This window comes from Alosa sapidissima, chromosome 5 (assembly GCF_018492685.1).
Source record: "Alosa sapidissima isolate fAloSap1 chromosome 5, fAloSap1.pri, whole genome shotgun sequence".
Classification (NCBI taxonomy): Eukaryota; Metazoa; Chordata; class Actinopteri; order Clupeiformes; family Clupeidae; genus Alosa; species Alosa sapidissima.
Genome location: NC_055961.1, coordinates 11,168,101 through 11,185,600, shown reverse-complemented (window position 1 = coordinate 11,185,600; position 17,500 = coordinate 11,168,101). Strand labels below are relative to the sequence as shown.

General features: G+C 46.4%; 1 protein-coding gene across 2 annotated transcripts in view; it reads right to left on the bottom strand.

Annotated features, from left to right (window-relative positions):
• Positions 1 to 7,791: 7,791 nt before the first annotated feature.
• The window catches only part of efnb3a (ephrin-B3a), a 30,581-nt gene continuing 20,872 nt past the window's right edge, over positions 7,792 to 17,500 (bottom strand). Inside the window, exons 4-6 of one of the 2 annotated variants that reach the window (XM_042092021.1) lie at positions 10,452 to 10,544; positions 9,323 to 9,379; positions 7,792 to 8,896 (exon numbers count right to left, since the gene is read on the bottom strand). In XM_042092021.1, the coding sequence (XP_041947955.1) occupies positions 8,436 to 8,896; positions 9,323 to 9,379; positions 10,452 to 10,544 (611 nt within the window). In that variant the 3' untranslated portion in view covers positions 7,792 to 8,435. The remainder of the gene's footprint in view (positions 8,897 to 9,322; positions 9,380 to 10,451; positions 10,545 to 17,500) is intronic. The other variant, XM_042092022.1, reaches the window with a different exon arrangement.

The window sequence follows — 17,500 nt, the reverse complement described above, 5'->3', positions numbered from 1 at the left end:
CAGTTGTCAGCACTGGTAGACACCAATGCGTTCATTAGATGAGTGCCATAATTCTCCATCCAACCATGATTGAAGTTGTCCTCCATTTGTTTGCCTATGTATGACAGATAAGAATGAACACAAACATGAATTCTTCATGATACAATATTTAAAATGCAAGAATAGACCAAAATAACTCATATGTATAATTAAATGATATACATATTTATCATGTGTAACAACTTAATTAAATGATTCATGAATGTTTCATGTGAGTGAAATTACGATTTTACTCTCAAACAGAATTTCCCATTCAACTATATTTGCACTAGAAGATCAATTATCCATTTCCCTTAATGATTCTCTTTAATATCAGATAAAATGTGTAATTGTTTAAAATGATGGGGAAATTATAGATGGTTTAGCCACTCATTTTAATCCCTGTTCCTGAGGCTTTCTTGATGTCGTCAGAATTGACTCAGCCCTTGAACCATAAGACTTGAATTTATGGGAATAATTATTCAATTTTTTCACAGAGAGAGAGAGAGAGAGAGAGAGAGAGAGAAGGTGGTGGTGGTTGTGAGAATGTGTGTGTGTGGGTCTGTGTGTGTGTGTGTGTGTGTGTGTTTGCCATGGAGTGAGACAGGCCTGCAGTAGCCTGCACTGGAAAGACTGCTAATGCTGGCTATTGGCTAAAGGGGTGGGGTGTTGTGCTCTTCTGGGAAAGGATGACCTTTGAGAGACAGAGCTGATTGGGGCGGGCGGGCGTGTGTGTGTCGGTGTGTGTGTGTGTGTGTGTGTGTGTGTGTGTGTGTGATGAGGGGGAGGTGGTGGTGCCTGGCCCTGGCTGAGCCGATACAGGCAGACACACTGACAGCTGGGGGTGGGGGGTGCTCTTTGAAAAGCCAAAATCCAGAGAGAGGGGTTGAAAGTGGACACCACATGTCAGTGCATGTGTCTGTGTGTGTGTGTGTGTGTGTGTGTGCGTGTGTGTGTGTTTGTGGGTGGGCAAGCATATGTACATGTATGTGGGTGTGGACACTTGTTCATGTATTTATGTGTGTGTTTGTGCTAGGGGCTTTAGAGAGTGTGTGTGTATGTGTGTGTGTGTGAGGGGGATTGTCAGTGCTCGGCAGAGGAGGAGGAGGATTTTCGTACTATGGGGCACATCTGTTCAGAAGCCCAGTAGGGTCAGAGCACGTCTTAGGTGGTATTCTGCTGGACGGGTGTGAACAACCCTCTCTCTCAGAGACTCACACACACACACACACAGCAGAGACAAGGGGGGGGGGGGGGTCTGCCAGGGAGTAGCCACCGCAGAGTGGCAGCAGGAGCCCTTCTCGCTGGCCACCAATGCAGCACTAATGATGCCAGCGCACAATGGCGGCCGCGTAATGGTGGCCAGCGATGGAAGGTCACGGAGCGTGCGGCGGCCCCATTGTGAGCGGGCGTGCGTTGGCAGGCAGGGGCCTCCCTGGCTTAACCACAGTAATGAGCACCAGAAGAGCGCGGCGGTGCCAGGAGCAGAGAGTCCGGTGCTGGGGAGGGCCCATGCTCAGGGAGGGGGACGGGGGACAGGGGGATGGGGGATGGGGGGCTGAGTGGAAGGGGCAGAGAGGAGGGCTGAGGGCAGGGGGGGAGAGAGGGGGAGAGAGAGGCAGAGCAGTAGGCTTGTCCAGATAGGCCTAACCAGGACTATGGGAAACTTGACTTCAGCTGTGCCTTGGTGGTATTTACATTAAAAAGGGTAGACCAGTGAGAAAGGAAGCGTGTGTACAAATTATTTAGGAGCTATGCGGCAGTCGAACAATGTGCGCTTGTTTCATGTGTATGATGAAAAACTCGAACTAAGCACAGGAAAATCCAGACACACACACACACACACACACACACACATACACAGACATGGCTGACTGAGTCCATGGTTAGCTTCCTTTTGCGATTTTTGTTCCACAGCCGACAGGTTTTGTTTTTGGGGAGGGGTAAAAAAAGAAAGACCCACAAAGACTTTCTCTCGCCTCCCAGCACGCACATTCCAACATGGGACAGGGTCAAAGGTCACAACAACCACAATAAAAGAGAGAATGAGGCAGGGGGCTTGGCCGGGGGTGAAGTTCATTCACATCGAAAATCCCATCCTTTGGTCCAAGCTAAAGAAAAGGCGTGTATGTATGTGTGTGTGTGTGTGTGTGTGTGTGTGTTGGGGGTGGGGGGGTCAGCTTTGCCCAACTGATTTTGTTGTTTTTGTGGGGGTGGATGTAGTCGGCTAGAATGATAGATGATAATGATCACATAATCATAATAGGCCGGCGTGGGATCTGGGGGCACTATATGGAAATGGCATTACTGACCACTGATAGAGCGGCTTACAGCGTGCCAGGAGTGTATATGTATGCATTTATTTAAGTCTGAGTGATGATAGAGAGAGAGATAGAGAGAGAGAGAGTTATGAATCATTGTCAGTGCTGTTTCAGAGTGTGCTTGTTGTGCGAGACTGCTTGTTCTTATGGAAATGAGCGCGTTTTGTGCTTGTGAGTGAGAGAGGAGGAGATAATTAAAAGCCATTGTTATTGCGCAGACACACTCGTTCGGGACTCTCATCTCTTGCGCTCGCTCCCTCTCAGAGAGGATGCTAATCTTTTGCGAGGATGTTTGTGAGTGTGTGTGAGTGTGTGTGTGTGTGTGACCTACGCCTCAGAGGCAGTATGGCACACTGATGGAATGCTGACCTAGAAAACAGATGAGGGATAATCCAGACAACATCAAAAATCTCATTCTGTCACGAGAGTGACAGTGATGCCACTGTATGCATTTGTGACTCTCTTACTTTGTGTGTGTGTGTCTGTAAGTCTTAGTGAAGTGGTCACATCATTACATGTGGTGGTTGACTATGTGCCAGAAATAATAATGGCCCTACTTTTTGAACATAAAGTATAAACTCATAATGTTGATGGTAAAAAGACATCAATAAGGCTTGGATTTTTTCTAAGTGATTTGTAAGATTTATATTTTGTGGGCGGCTATTTTTATGGTCAAGGGTGAGCTAACAGTTACTGGCTGGTGTCATTTGAAAGATATCCAACAGTTTATAAAGGGTTTATTAACTTTCAGTAGAAAGCCAAACAAAACAAAAAGTACACAACATAACATACGTGTGACTTTTTACATGTTGTTGATGTGCAATATATGCTTCATGTAACAACTTACATCCATGCTTATTAGTACTGGAAATGCTCTTTATCTTAAGGAGAGGCCATTGATGTAGCCTCAGCAGCCTTTGATTTATCACGTTCTTCCCTTATCATGTGAATGTGATCCCTCACAGCAAGAGAAATCATTTCATTACCAGCCCAATGCCAAACCTGAGGGCTTTTGTGATGAGTGATTATCAGACCTCTCTCATCCTTTTCCCTCAGCTCTCATCCCTTCAGGTGGAGGTGCGTCAGCGCTGCGTTCAGCCGAGAGGTAGACGAGACTACCAGGAGGACTCATTCTCTCCCCTCCTGTCACCTCGGAGAAATAAATAAAGCTGTTGGTGGAGCCGTGTTTTTTTTTTTTTCTCTTACCTCTCCTCTCCCCATCCCCCCTGGCGCTGTGAGTGGATCCACCTGTCGTGTTGGTGAGCGCGTGGCAGATGCGCGGTGTGACGGGCACTTGACGCGTCGCTGAGCTTTGGAGACCCGCCCCCCCCTCTTCTCAGGCTGCCACAACGGGGAGGCATCAAACAGCTGCTGACTGCTGGGTATTATTAGACTGGAGAAACGGCTCTATCTCCACTCTCTCTTTCCCTCTTTCTACCTCCTATCTCTACTCTCTCTCTCTATCAACATAGTGTCCATCTCCATCTTTTCTCTCTACCAACCACATACCCCTTCCTAGCAACAGCTAAATAAATAAAGGGGGATGGAAGGATAGAGACAGAAAGAGAAAAGAGGGAAACTAAAAACACGATGCAGATTCCAAGGCTACTGCTGGTGCTTCGTTTTTTGGGGGGTATGTAAGCTGTGAGAGTATGTGTATGTGTGTGTATGTGTGAGTATGTGTGTGTGTGGGGGGGGGGGGGGGGTCATCTGAGTTGTTCCTCAGCCGAGATTTCACTGTCCCTGTCAAACTGTCCATCTGATTTGGGATTCAAGTTTGACATGGAGCTAGACACCAACTGTTGACAGGAGGAGCCAGAGGCCACAGAGTGGAGAGGAGAGAGAAAGAGACAACTTGAGAAAGACAGAGGGAGAGAGAGAGGGATAGAGAGGAGAGAGAAAGAGACAACTTGAGAAAGACAGAGGGAGAGAGAGAGGGATAGAGAGGAGAGAGAAAGAGACAACTTGAGAAAGACAGAGGGATAGAGAGAAGGCAAATAAGGAAAGTAGAAGCAGAATGAAATGAATAAAGGAGGAGAGGAAGAGATGGGAGCAAATTCAAGGAGAGAAGAAAGACATGGTGAGATAAACTGAGAGGCAGTGATCACACAATTAAAATGCCAATGATGTCAGCCTGTACTTACAGCAAGGCTGCAACCAACCCTGACCAAACCGTCTACTGATAAACAATAGAGAGAAAGAGGCCTGGGAACAGGGAGAGAAAGAGAGAGAGAGAGTGCAATCAGGTGAGACAAGCAAGGCCTGTCTAGCTCAGTCACACACACTGTTGCTTTGAGCTGAATAAATCACACAGGAGCCAGGTTTTATTGCAACAGTATTAATTTTTTTTTATGTCAAACGTTCTTCCATAGCTGGAATGTACTTTTATTTTGAAGGGGGTGGGGTGGGGGGTGATTCTGGGATGGGACAGAGAAGAGGGGAGGAGCCCAGGAGGTAACACGACCCACTGATAACGCGTCGGACCCAAACCTTCGCTCTCCGTTAACACACACTCACACGCACACACTCTCTCTCGATGGTCCCCCTGCGTCCGGCACTTTGCCTTAAGTCGTGCAGAAGTCTACCCTGGCAGCCTGTACAATTAAGCCGTCGAATCAACGTCCAGTCTACAGGAGCCTCCTCTATGTCAACTATATGTCCAGCTATTAGAGGAGAGAGACGGAGCTGTCTATCTAGGCCAGACGCCCCACCACACAAGCCCACATGAACCCCACATACCCATATACCCACAGTCCATTTGTCCTCTTGACCTGCCTGACCCCTCACTACCACGACCCCAAACTCCTGCCAAGAGACAGATGAGGAGTCTCGTGTGAGGAATTTCCGAACTTAGTCTAGCCAAACGTGATTTAAATGGCCATACTTCAGTCTGAAATTGCTGATAAGAAAGAGCTTTAGAAACGACTAAGAGAGTTCGGCCAACAGACTAGTCGTCTAACACCCACCCCCTAACTTCTGCACGTCTCTGTACTTTCGGCTAAAAGATTCCCAATCCTCCTTTTAAGCCTCGCCTTCACCGGGCTTTCAGACTGGTTTGGAAACCTCGAGAGCGGGTAATGCTGTAATCGTCCCCACCTGCGTGCAGTCGCCATTTCCCTCCCTCATCTGGCTCTGTGAGAAAAACTCCCAACCAACTCTGCAGCTCAGTGCGCTCCAGACTCCAGTCAAATTATCAGCTGATTACAGCCTTCAAATGACTGATACTGGAAGTGGCGTCTGGAATCAAAGATGTTGTTTGGCATGATGGCAAACCCGAGGCCACAAAGGCCCAAGACAGGCATAAGAACCCCTCCCCCGCCACCGAATAAAACTTAAGTGCTTTCTAACAGTAGTATCAGTTTTGTTATGTAGTGCATATTTAACTTTATCAAATAACCCCCCCATCCAACCCACCCTAAAGGTCCTCCTGAAGTCACGTGTACATGCTAAAACCCGCTAGCCGTCCTATCTCGTCCCTCTGCACTGAACAGTCTCGTCCCCCCCCAGCTTCGACTCTGGCTCTCTGGCACTCTGTCTGCCGAAGCCAGTCCGCAGTGCCAGTTTCAGCTCATCAAGGTCCGTCTCTGGGAAGTCCGTCCCGTCACGACTGCGTTAGGTCTCTTTCTGCGGTCTCCTCGACTTAGAGCCGTGTCTGACCCGCATCCTGCCTGCCCAACACCAGTAGGAAAATGATAGTAGTAATAATAATAATAATTATAATAAAATAAAATACATGGATAAGGGCCCCTCCGTCTCCATTGAAAACACAGCTCTTGGCACAAAAGTGAGTGGAGAGAGTTATCAGGTGATGGACAGAGAGAGAGCAAGAAAAAACATCCTCATGAAAAAAAATATATACCATGAAGAAAAAGAACAATTTACAATACAATACAAAGTGTCAATGTAATAGCCTTCTGGTTCCTTCTACAGTACTAGGGGTTTTGAACTGCAGTGTCCAGTATGCTTGCGGTGATCTTTTTTAAAAAATACAAACATATTGTTACTCTTTAGGATTATTAGTTATTTCGTGAAAGGCTGAGTTGTGTGTTGCCTCTCTGCATGGTCACAGAGGTAGAGAAACGCTGAGTACACTGAGCTGTGAGTCCCCACACACACACACACACACACACACACACACACACACATTCACACGCATGCGCCATGTCCGCCTTGTGCTGACATCCGCTGTCAACGCAACACTAAGTGACTGTGAGATGTCGTGACCTGCGAGGACGAGGAGATGTCTGGCATGATGAGAAGATGTTTGTGGAGTGAAACGCTTGTTGTTCAGAGCAGCCGGTATTCCCCTGTGCAGCGGAGCAGACTTGACCGGTATGACATGGAGCAATGGAGAATGTTCCTCCCGAGAGTCGTATTTTTAGTCATTTGTTGTTTGCTTTTCATTTCTCTTTTCTTGTTTATTAAGTGTGGGGAAGGGGAAGGGGAGGGGGGAGGGTAAGAAAGATTTTAGTTGGTGAAAGATGTTCTCTTCAAATGCTTGTCACCGTCTCTTACCCTTCATCCAGCGGAACACTAAGCCAACACAGAGTCTCTCTTTTTTAAAAAAAAAACCAAACAAACAAAAATGTCCACAGAGTATGCATATGGATATGAACCATGGCCCTCACTTAAGAGGGCCCCAAAACAGTCTTCCGACAGGAAATGACAGTGGCATAGTGCTGTTTCTTTTGTGCTTGTGGTAGGATTTGTGGTTTTATTTTCAAAAACAGACCAAGTCCAAAAGTTCCAGTGAGAAAAATCAATAAATGATTTGGATGTATGGACTCCTGTGGTTGAGTGAGTGTGTGTGTGTGTGTGTTGCTCACCAGTGGCATTTTTTTTTTTTTCACGGCAACCTCTGACACCCAGAACTTCTCCGCTCTCCACTGTAATCAAGCACACGGTTGGCTTCTGATTCCTCCTCCAAGTCATCTTTTTTTGTACTTTTGTTTGACCCATCCTCTGTTCAAGTCTCCTGCGACTCCATTCTATTTATTTATTTTCTTTTTTTCTTTTCTCGGCGAAACAAGAATCCAAAGGGAAGGCATCCTGAAGTAGAAGTGGTAGTGATGAAGCCAGACAAATAGAGGACAAAGCCTTCATTTTTTTTACAAACAAAACGACAGAAATAAATAACAGCACCAAGGGGGAGTTACGGATGGGCCTCTAGTTCTCAAAACAAGTAGAGCAACAACACAACAAACACATCATTGACAACTGAGTTAAAATAAACAAATAAATCAACAAACAACATGATGGAAGAAGTTAGAAGCTTTACAAGGTAATTATATTATACTGTATATATATAATCTATAAATGCTGACAGTGATCTGAAAGAGGAAATGTAATCTTGCTTTCGACTAAAGCTTGTTTTTGTGGTTTGGTTCATTTTTTTCTTCCTCATTTACAACAAAACCACACACACACACCCACCCACACACACACACACACACATCCAACAAACACCCTTTTCAGAAAAAAACACAGACACACAAGCACACGGGTACAAACTCACACATAAACAGCCACACACATACACCCACACACACCAACATTTTTTTTGTTTGTTCTAAAACACTTTTAAAATCTGATTCACTGCAGCCCTACAATGTTTCATAAAACACCTTGTGTAACCAGCAGGAGACCTAAACGTGTCTAAACTGGTCTACTCCAGAAGGAGTGAAAAGAGCAAGATAAGAAACCAAGATGCCCAACACCCTGCTCTGGCAGTCCTCACGCTGTTGGTGCCCACTGTTTCCACTGGCACTGTGCCCTCTGTGGGCATGCGAGGGTGGGCAGCACCACGTTGGCATCAGGGTCTTCATAGGAGGCTGGAGTGGCATGGGGAGCACCAGGGTGCCGTGAGAGAGATTAGGTTTGGGAAGCTACAAGTTCATGAGTCTCGGAGTTAGGGCTGTGTGTGTGTGTGTGTCAGAGAGAGAGAGAGAGAGAGGCCAGGCGAGGAGTGGAAGGTTGAGGGAGGGGCAGGGGAAGGGGTCTCAGAACGAGACCACAGTAGCGTAGCACGGCAAAGTCTCTGTCTTTCATATGAACTTGTTTGCTTGTTTGTTTGTCTGGGGGGCAGCGCCTCGCTCCTCATACTTTGTAGTAGATGTTGGCGGGGCTCTGGGGCGGCATCTCCTGCACGATGTAGACCGGGTGCCCGTAGTCCCCGCTCACCTTCTCGTAGTGCGGGCAGTACGCCGAGTCGGAAGTCCTCAGCGGGATGATGATGTCGCTGGGCTCCGAGCCGTTGTTGTTGCCGCCGGAGCCCGCGCCGCCGGCCGTGGCGCCCGCCGCGCTGGTGCTGCCCCGCTTGGGCGTGAGCGAGGAGAGCGACAGCGCCGGGTGGTGCGTCTCCGAGTGCTTGGCCTGCTGCCGCCGGTAGCACACCACGGCGATGACGGCCGTCACCAGCAGGAGGAAGGCGCCGCCGCCCACGCCCCCGGCAATCAGGGCGATGTTGGTGGCCGCCATGGAGCCGCCGCTGCCGCTCGCGCCTTTGTCGCCTTCGCCATCCGTCCCCTTCAACGCCGTGGTGTCCTTCTCCCCAGTATCTACAGGGAGAGAGAGAGAAACGGTGAGGAGGAGGAGAGGGAGAAAGAGAGAGAGAGACAGACAGATAGATGGCAAGAGGTAAAGCCACAGGGAGACAAAGACAGAAGCAAACAGAGACACCTTGACCACTATAGATAATACAGTGGTATTTTTTTTAAATAAACATTCTCCAAAACATTTTGTTACAGCACTGGTAGCACAAGGCTATTGCCTGCACTACCAATACAAAATACAAAGCTAAACTCATCCACTCCAATCAAATACACAGAAAGAGAAAGAACAAAGTGAAAGATCGGGGGGGAAAGAGAGAAAGAGGACAGCAGTTCAACAGAAAGCACTTCAAAGGGACACTGTACTGAGATGAGGATGAACTGGACGCACTTAAACATGAGAGATGAAAGAGGCCTGGACTCTATCAGCCTTACCTGTGTTCTTAGGCCGAGCTGGGTCTGATTTAGGTTTCGGCGGGAGGCCGTACGGAGCTAACGGAAATACACAACATGACAGTCAGGCATCCGCACACACTACAATCTACCCGGCACACTACATCAACTTCTATCTACATCCTCTACTTACCTATAGCCTCTACTGTTTTACAGGTACCTTTACCACTGGCTAGAAATACTGTATATCATACATTATCTTTTGCTGTAATTAGGGCAGCAACAGTTTATCCATTAATTGATTAGTTGTCAACTATTAAATTAATCGGCAACTATTTTGGTAAAACATGAATCAATATGAGTTTAAAAAAACTCTCTGATTCTAGCTTTTGAAAGTATATTTTTTGGGGAGGTGTAATTACTGCTTTCTGGCAGTAAACAGAATGAAACACAGACATGGACGTAGGAACAGACCAAACAACTAATCACTTAATTGATAAAACAATTGATTAATCAATTATGAATATAATCATTAGTTGCAGCCCTTGTACAGTAATGCATTTATTTTTTAACTAAGAATGGGGATAGTCACTTTTACAAGTAATAGACTAATTACTGATTATAAGAGCTTAGTCTGTAAATTACAAGTATAATTGAGGTAGTTAGCCTATTTTCACTATGACACAGAAACCTTTAATTTTTAGGGATGTAGGATGGATTCAGGGATAATTAAGGGGTTATAACCACATGCCGACATGTTAAGGAAAAATTTAGGGAGCAAGTTAGCAAATAAAGGTCTCAGTATGTACCAAGGGTTATTAACTAAGGGTTATTACATGGTTTCAAGGAAAGGCATTATGAATGTAAGTATATTTCAAAGAATTTTAGGCCTAACATTTCAGGAAACCCTGAATTGCGTACTGTTTAATTGTGTGCAGTCCAATGACTAGGATGAAAAATAGATACAAAACAATAAAGATAAGCTCTAAAGATAGACATGTGGATGCATTGAAAATAAATAGACAAATGGATGCATTGAGAATAAATAGACATGTGGATGCATTGAGGATAAATGGAGATATGGATGCATTGAGGATAAATGGAGATATGGATGCATTGAGGATGTGATGAATGAGGCTGGATGCTGAGCGGCGATGGTCCGGTTACTCACTCTGGCCTACTTTCAGTACCACCTTCATCCCTCTGGTCACACACACGCCCCCGCGCATGCTGTCCAGACCCTGTCTCGAACCATCCGAAGTGGCTAAGGGGGGATAGAAAAGGAGAAAGAGAGAGAGAGAGAGTGAGAGAGAAGGATGGAAATTAATGTTCTGTAGGTATAGTGCTGTAATCTTATTGTTCTTGTTACACAGTGCTGTAAAAGGAAATCCACCCCGATCCAGCTGTCTCTGCCTATACTAATCCCCGCGCAGCTCCGCATTACTGTAATGTGTCAGTGAGTCAGTGCCCAGCAACAGCATCCACTCCCTCTGTCTCAAACTGTCTGCAGCTCACTTGGGTTACTCAGAGGAGATCTCGTCAAATGAGAGCCACTCCAACACACACACATATACACACACACACATATACACACACACACACACACATAGTATGTGTGTTCACACAAACATACCACCTACACAGAGCAAAGACACACATTTATATTGTATATCGTTTATGTACGCATACACAAACCACATAACATGTACACATACAACATACAGTACACACACACACAGTACACAGAGCTATAGACAGGAATGTTGCATACTGCCCAAAAGACATACACACATGCGCGCACGCACACACACACACACACACACACACACACACACACACACACACACACACACACACACACACACGTGTTAACACAAACATACCACCTCCACAGAGGAAACACACACACAGCATAACCTCATTCCACAGCTGGCTCTACTCAGCTTCAGGAGGGGGAAATCAGGTCAGGCCCACTCCCCATAGCCCTGACAGCCAAGCCAAAAACAATCTCCAATCAACCAACCACACCACAAACACACCACACATACAAACAAATAAACAGAGATGACGGTGAAGGCGGACAGCGCTATGAACATCACTGAGGGAAATAAGAATGGAACGCTAATCAGTGGGAGACCCCCCAATAACACAACGCAAACAAAAGAGCAAAGAAAAGAAAGCAAACAACAACAAATATCTGAGTTCTGTGTAACCTTGGAAACAGAAAGAAAACAGCACAAAAACAAAATGCCAAAACCCAAGAGGAAAAACAGGAAGAGAAAGAAAAAAAAAAGAAGCACCAGGGCACCGAGGCTACTGCTACTGGCCTCCCAATCGCCCCAAAAACGTCCACAACTCCTTTCAGCGGCCCCTCTGATGTCCAGCGAGGCCTGCTGTTCCTGATACGCATCTACAGACGCTGGGCTCCTGATTACTCAGCAGTGCAAAGACCTCTTGGCCACGCTCGGCCAGCACGTGGGGCAGCAGTGGCCTACTGGTCAGTACTTCGGACTTGTAACCGGAGGGTTGCCGGTTCACCCGCGGTGAACCCCGACCAGTAGGCACGGCTGAAGTGCCCTTGAGCAAGGCACCTAACCCCTCACTGCTCCCCGAGCGCCGCTGTTGATGCAGGCAAGCTGTGTGCTGTGTGTGTTTCACTAATTCACGGATTGGGATAAATGCAGAGACCAAATTTCCCTCACGGGATCAAAAGAGTATACATACTTATACTTATATCCACCTCTCCTCCTCCGCATGTTTCCCCATCCCATGGTGGAAGACTGAAATAGAGGGAGACCTCTAAAACAGGAGAAGTCTAAAACATGAGGGGGGAAGTGGAGGACTAACAGTAAAGCTATGATACACAGACAGAGCAATTTCTTTTAGCAATGTTGCCAGACAGTGTTTGGGCACGTTCCCACTGATACAAGGCAAACAAAAAAAATATCTAGAGATCTTACATCATCAGTTCCAACTTGTCAAAAGTTCCCCACTGTAGCATCACTCTTACGGAGAAAAGAAAAGATAAGTCTAGTGCATGAATAGCAGGGAGGAGGAATTGTGTGTCGACAGATAAGAAGGACAAGTTTATTACCGACGGGCTTACAAGAAAGCAGTGGACGGACTTATCATACGAAAAAGTTTCAGCTCTTCTGACACGAGACAAAAGTGGACGGGACATGGACGTGGCGGGACGACAGGGAGAAGTGGGCTGAGGAGACGTCGAATTTGAGGCTGGACGGAGGGGGACGGAGGAAGCGTGAGCAGTGGAGGATTAAGTAATCGAGACGATGATCCGCAGCGATGGGGAGAGCGAGGGCAAAAAGAAAGGAGGAAGAAGAAAAAAAAAAAAAAAGAATTCCGAACTGCCGGTAAAAACCAGGCGGAGAGACAGACACAAAACTGTTCATGTGCAAAAAAAAAAAAAAACTAAAACAAGAGAGGGCACTGACCCGTGCAGCCATTAGTGGTGCGAGTGCAGAGGGCAGAGTGGGGGTGGGATGGTCCTCTGCGTTCTGGGACATCCTTAAACGACCCCTTTAGTGACCCACTTAGACCCCCTCGCGTGGCCCGAAAACGTCCACCCCAAGAGACAGGAAAAGAGAGAGAGGGAGAGGCATAGCGAACGGATTGACCCGTGCTAGCCACGGATAGACGCAAGGCCCCTCGAAAAGATGGGCTTAACCCTCAACAAATGAAGGGCTAAACTATGCCAACCATCTAACCCCGGGGGAATTAGAAAATCTGTTTGTTGCGCAGAAACCTCCCTGCCACTCTGGCTCAGCTCAGCACATACACACACACACACACACACACACACACACACACACACACACACACACACACACACACACACACACACACACGTGGTGCTCTGCTGACGTCGACAGCTCCAGGGTCCAGGGGAAGGGAGAGAGAGAGAGGAAGGGAAGAGCAAGAGAGGAGAGGGACTGCGATGGTGGCTGCAGACAGGGACAGTTAACACTCTTAGCGCTCCACCTACTTTTGCACACCCACAGGGGGCAGTAGCGAGCGAGCTAGTGGACGGGTGAGTGAGTGTGCAGAAAATCAATGGCCAATGTCCATTATAAAATGAAGTGGGGTGTGGGGGGTGGTGTTAGACACTGTAGGTGGTCCTGCAAATGGTGCGCAGCGGCAACGCATTGGATTTTTGGTCAAATATGGCCACACGGGCTTGCTCTGTTTGGAAAGCACAGCCAAATCAGGGGCCTGGCTCACTTAGTAGGACGGCATCCAAAAAATCTTTTTTCTTTTTTTTAATTTTCTATTTAGACTGAGGGGAACATTACTCTATTACATGTTGATGTCAGAGCCAATCTCTCAGGCTGGGAGGCAGGCAGGCTGGGAGGCAGGCAGGCTGGGAGGCTGGCAGGCTGGCAGGATGGTAGTCACTGTGAAAGAGTGCAGAGTGCTGCCAGTGTGTTTGCTTCTCCCAAGACCCCCCGAGGTGGCCTGCAATCGGGTTACGCTCAGCGATCTGCGACCACGTGACCGTTGGAAAGAGCTTAAGAGAGAATCGCCCTCCGACCGTCCCCAAGCCCGGCCTTCTGTGGCCAGCACCTGCGAGAAATGTGATTGCAGAGGGTGGGGGTGGGTTTGTAGGCCTGAGGTCAGCCTTTCTGAGGAAGGAGCTCACCTCCGCTTTAACCTTATTTAAAATGTCAAAGGCCGCCATTTGTTTGTGTGTTCAAGATATTAAAAGAAAACGTAAGAGGATAATGTCGGCCAACAGACTTCAACTATGTTAAATCAAGATGAATTTTTTTCTCTCCAATTTCTTTTTCTTTCTTTCTTTCTTTCTTTCTTTCTTCTTTTCGGCTCCTTTACTTGTCTTTCCTTCCCCTTTTCCCATTTGTAATGATAAGTGATACATGATAATGATAAAATAAAAGTAAAATGTATGTAAAAATATAATTATCTATTTTTTTTCCAAGACCACAAAGGACAGTAAATCGGCATAACTGCAAAGTGCATAATTAAATTACATTAAATACGTCAATAGCAATTATGTTACATACCAAAATAACAATTGTATGTATTTTTTTGGAATGTCCTGCATGTTATTCTACATACAGTATATCATCTTAAATATTACAACTGTTTGTATCAGTCCCAGCATTAGTATTTGCATCTCTTATATGTAAGGTTTAGACAATACTATATTAACTATATTAAACTCTTCATGACCATTCAGTCACTAAACAACTGTACACAGAGAAGACAATTACAGTAACATGTACTACCAATCTGTCTCTAAAACTGTAGCCAATTTGTCAAACAATGCATCAAGCATTTACGGTCAATTAAAAATGTCCAAAAAATGTTCATGAATGTCTTATTAATAATTGAAAGCAATGTGGCATAATGCATCATAAACTATCACCTTCATCCTTGAACATTTAAATACATAGTCCTTATAACAGTATAGTAGTTGTAGTAATAGTATAACAGCATTTTCTTTATTATTATACTATCCTATACCCATACTATTATACCAAGTTCCATCAAATTGGATGGGCCATCTCAACTTTCAGAGGTCAAATATTTCTTATATATGAAATGCTGAGAACACTGAATCAAAACAAAATAAACAAAATCAAGCCATTAGGTCGGAACTCATTTTTAATGAGTGACTGGTGGACTATACATTTTTCTTTACATATCTCTAAGCTTTAAAAATGTAATGTTTAAAACTCACAAACTTTTCCCAATTTTCCCTAAATCTGGTACTGACTATCAGACAATATAACTGGTCTAAGAATGTGGTGGCAAATAGTCATCAGATGTGCTGAAGAGGGGCTCTTCTGGGATATTCATCAAGAGCCAGCTGTTTGAAATATTCCCTTTCTGCATTTGCCAACCTTCTCCCATATGAATACATTCATGCAGTAGCACAAGACAAAGAGTGAGTAAAGTTAACCTGTCGATAAGGACGCTCACACAGAAACACTGTTTGAGAGTTTTGTTCAATAAGATCATCTGACACAGACAGAGGAAGAACATCAGCAAAGAGTCCGTGGCAGCAGGGAACCAAGGAGAGAGAAAAAAGGGAGATGGAGGAAGGAGAGAGAGAGCGAGAGAGAGAGAGAGAGAGAGAGAGAGAAAGGAGAGGAGTGCAAAACAGAGGGAGTGCAAGCGAGAGGAATCGGCAGAGAGAAAAGTCTAAATTAAGCAACGGCAAATGTGTAATGCAGGGGAAGAGAGAAGTGAGCTGGAGTGAAAGAGAGAGAGAGAGGAAGAGGGGAGGAAGAGAAAGTAAGAGAGAAGACAAAAACAAGAGAAAGAGGATGAAAAAGTGGGAAGAGAAGGAGACTAAGAGACACAATCTGAGCCTGAAATCAGAAAGGTTTTTCTGGGTCATGTTCTTGTCAGCTCGGGTTGGGAGCGACGCATCGGGGAGAGATAAAACCAGCGGGGACTGCGGAGACGAGGCGTGAGGGAGCTGAATGAGGGAACACAAGAGACACAGGAGTGTGTGTGTGTGTGTGTGTGTACGTGTGTGTGCGTGCACGGGCCTTCCACTCCATGAGCACCCCCCCCCCCCCCCCCCCCCCCCTCACACACATCCTCCCTCCCTCTCCTCCTCCACTGCCAGCAGCACCTGTCCGACGCCACACCTGCTCCTGCGCCACACACACGAACACAGTGGACCTGAGCTCAGGCCACCCAGGCTGCTGCCGTTGTTCTGTCTCTACAAGCCCGTCTCTACACAAACACAACACACACCCATATAAACACTGACGATGCACTCATCTAATTCTCTTCGTTTCGGAGGTCTGTCTGTTCAATATTTCAAAATGGGTTGGCGGCACGTAGTCATCTGCTCTTTATACGGCTGATTCCTTACAAAATGACTAAACGACTCATGACAGTTATTCAAATCTCTCACAGTTACAGATCCACACATCGCTCGGGAACAGACTCTCGCATATAAGCAAGCGTGTGTGTGTGTGTGTGTGTGTGTGTGTGTGTGTGTGTGTGATCAACAGACCCATCATGCATTAATACTCTCATCCAAGACGCATGCCTGCACTGTCACTCAAGTAGAATGACACGCTTGCGCTTTGAGAGACAGAGTACAGCATCACCAAGGCCTCATCTCCCCCTCGAGTACATCCAAAAAAAAGAAAGAAAGAAAGAAAGGAAGAGAGAAAGAGGAGGAGAAGAAAAAAAGGCCCCACCCCCACAACGCAACCCCATTTCACAAAGAGCAAAATAAAGACACATTATAGAGGAGCATCCAGCCGCAATAACTCCCTCTGACAACTGAGTCAGCGTGCAGCCATAGGGAAGAGGAAGACAGAGAAAAAGGGAGGGAGAGAGAGAAAGAGGGAAAGAGAGAGATGGAGATAGAGAGAGAGAGGAAGAGAGAGAGAGGGTGGGGGTGCAAAGCAGACAGAGTGAGCGGAGGCAGAGGAGAATAAAGAAGAGAGAGAATGAGAGAGAGAGAGAGAATGAGAGAGAGAGAGAATGAGAGAGAGAGATTTACTCCATTTAGGGTTATGTCTCTACAAACCACATACAGTATTAACCTGGTGCTTGTGCGCTTATAAAAGTGGACGTGCACACTAATGTGTGCGTGTCTGTGTGTGTGTACAGGATGTTGTCTGCTCGATTTTCCTGCATTTCCATTAGCCGTCACAATGTCTCACAACTTATCTGTGCTAATGGGCTCTCTTTCCCTCCCTCTCTCTCACTGAACAGGGGCCTGCCTACACGCCAGCCTGGTAGCTACGCGCTCATTTGAGTCTGATTAGAGAACATCTCAATTAGCACTGGCGTTTGCTCCGAGAGCCTCTTAGTGAGCGACTGGGTCTCTCTAGCTCTCCGAGTGAGCGGCGAGCCTCCGAGAGGCCAGTTGCTCCGCACTTCCCCGCCCGATGCCCATATGGCTTAGATGCGGGTGGATGGCTATGTGCACTCCCTGACTCCAAGACTAGCAGCCCCGGCAGCAGCAGCAGCAGCAGCAGCAGTACGGCTAGCAGGCTTTAAAAAAAAAAAAAAAAAAAGATCCTTGGACGTAATGATCGCAATTAGGCGCTTAATGACACATATCAAGCGCGTGTCGCTAATGATGGAGGGCCTGATGACAGGGGTGAGTTCAAACAGGAGGTAGCGGTAGAACGAGAATAAAAGACGGGAGAGATAAAATAGAGCACAATCGCGAGATCAAATTAAACTAATGAGAGGGGTACTTAG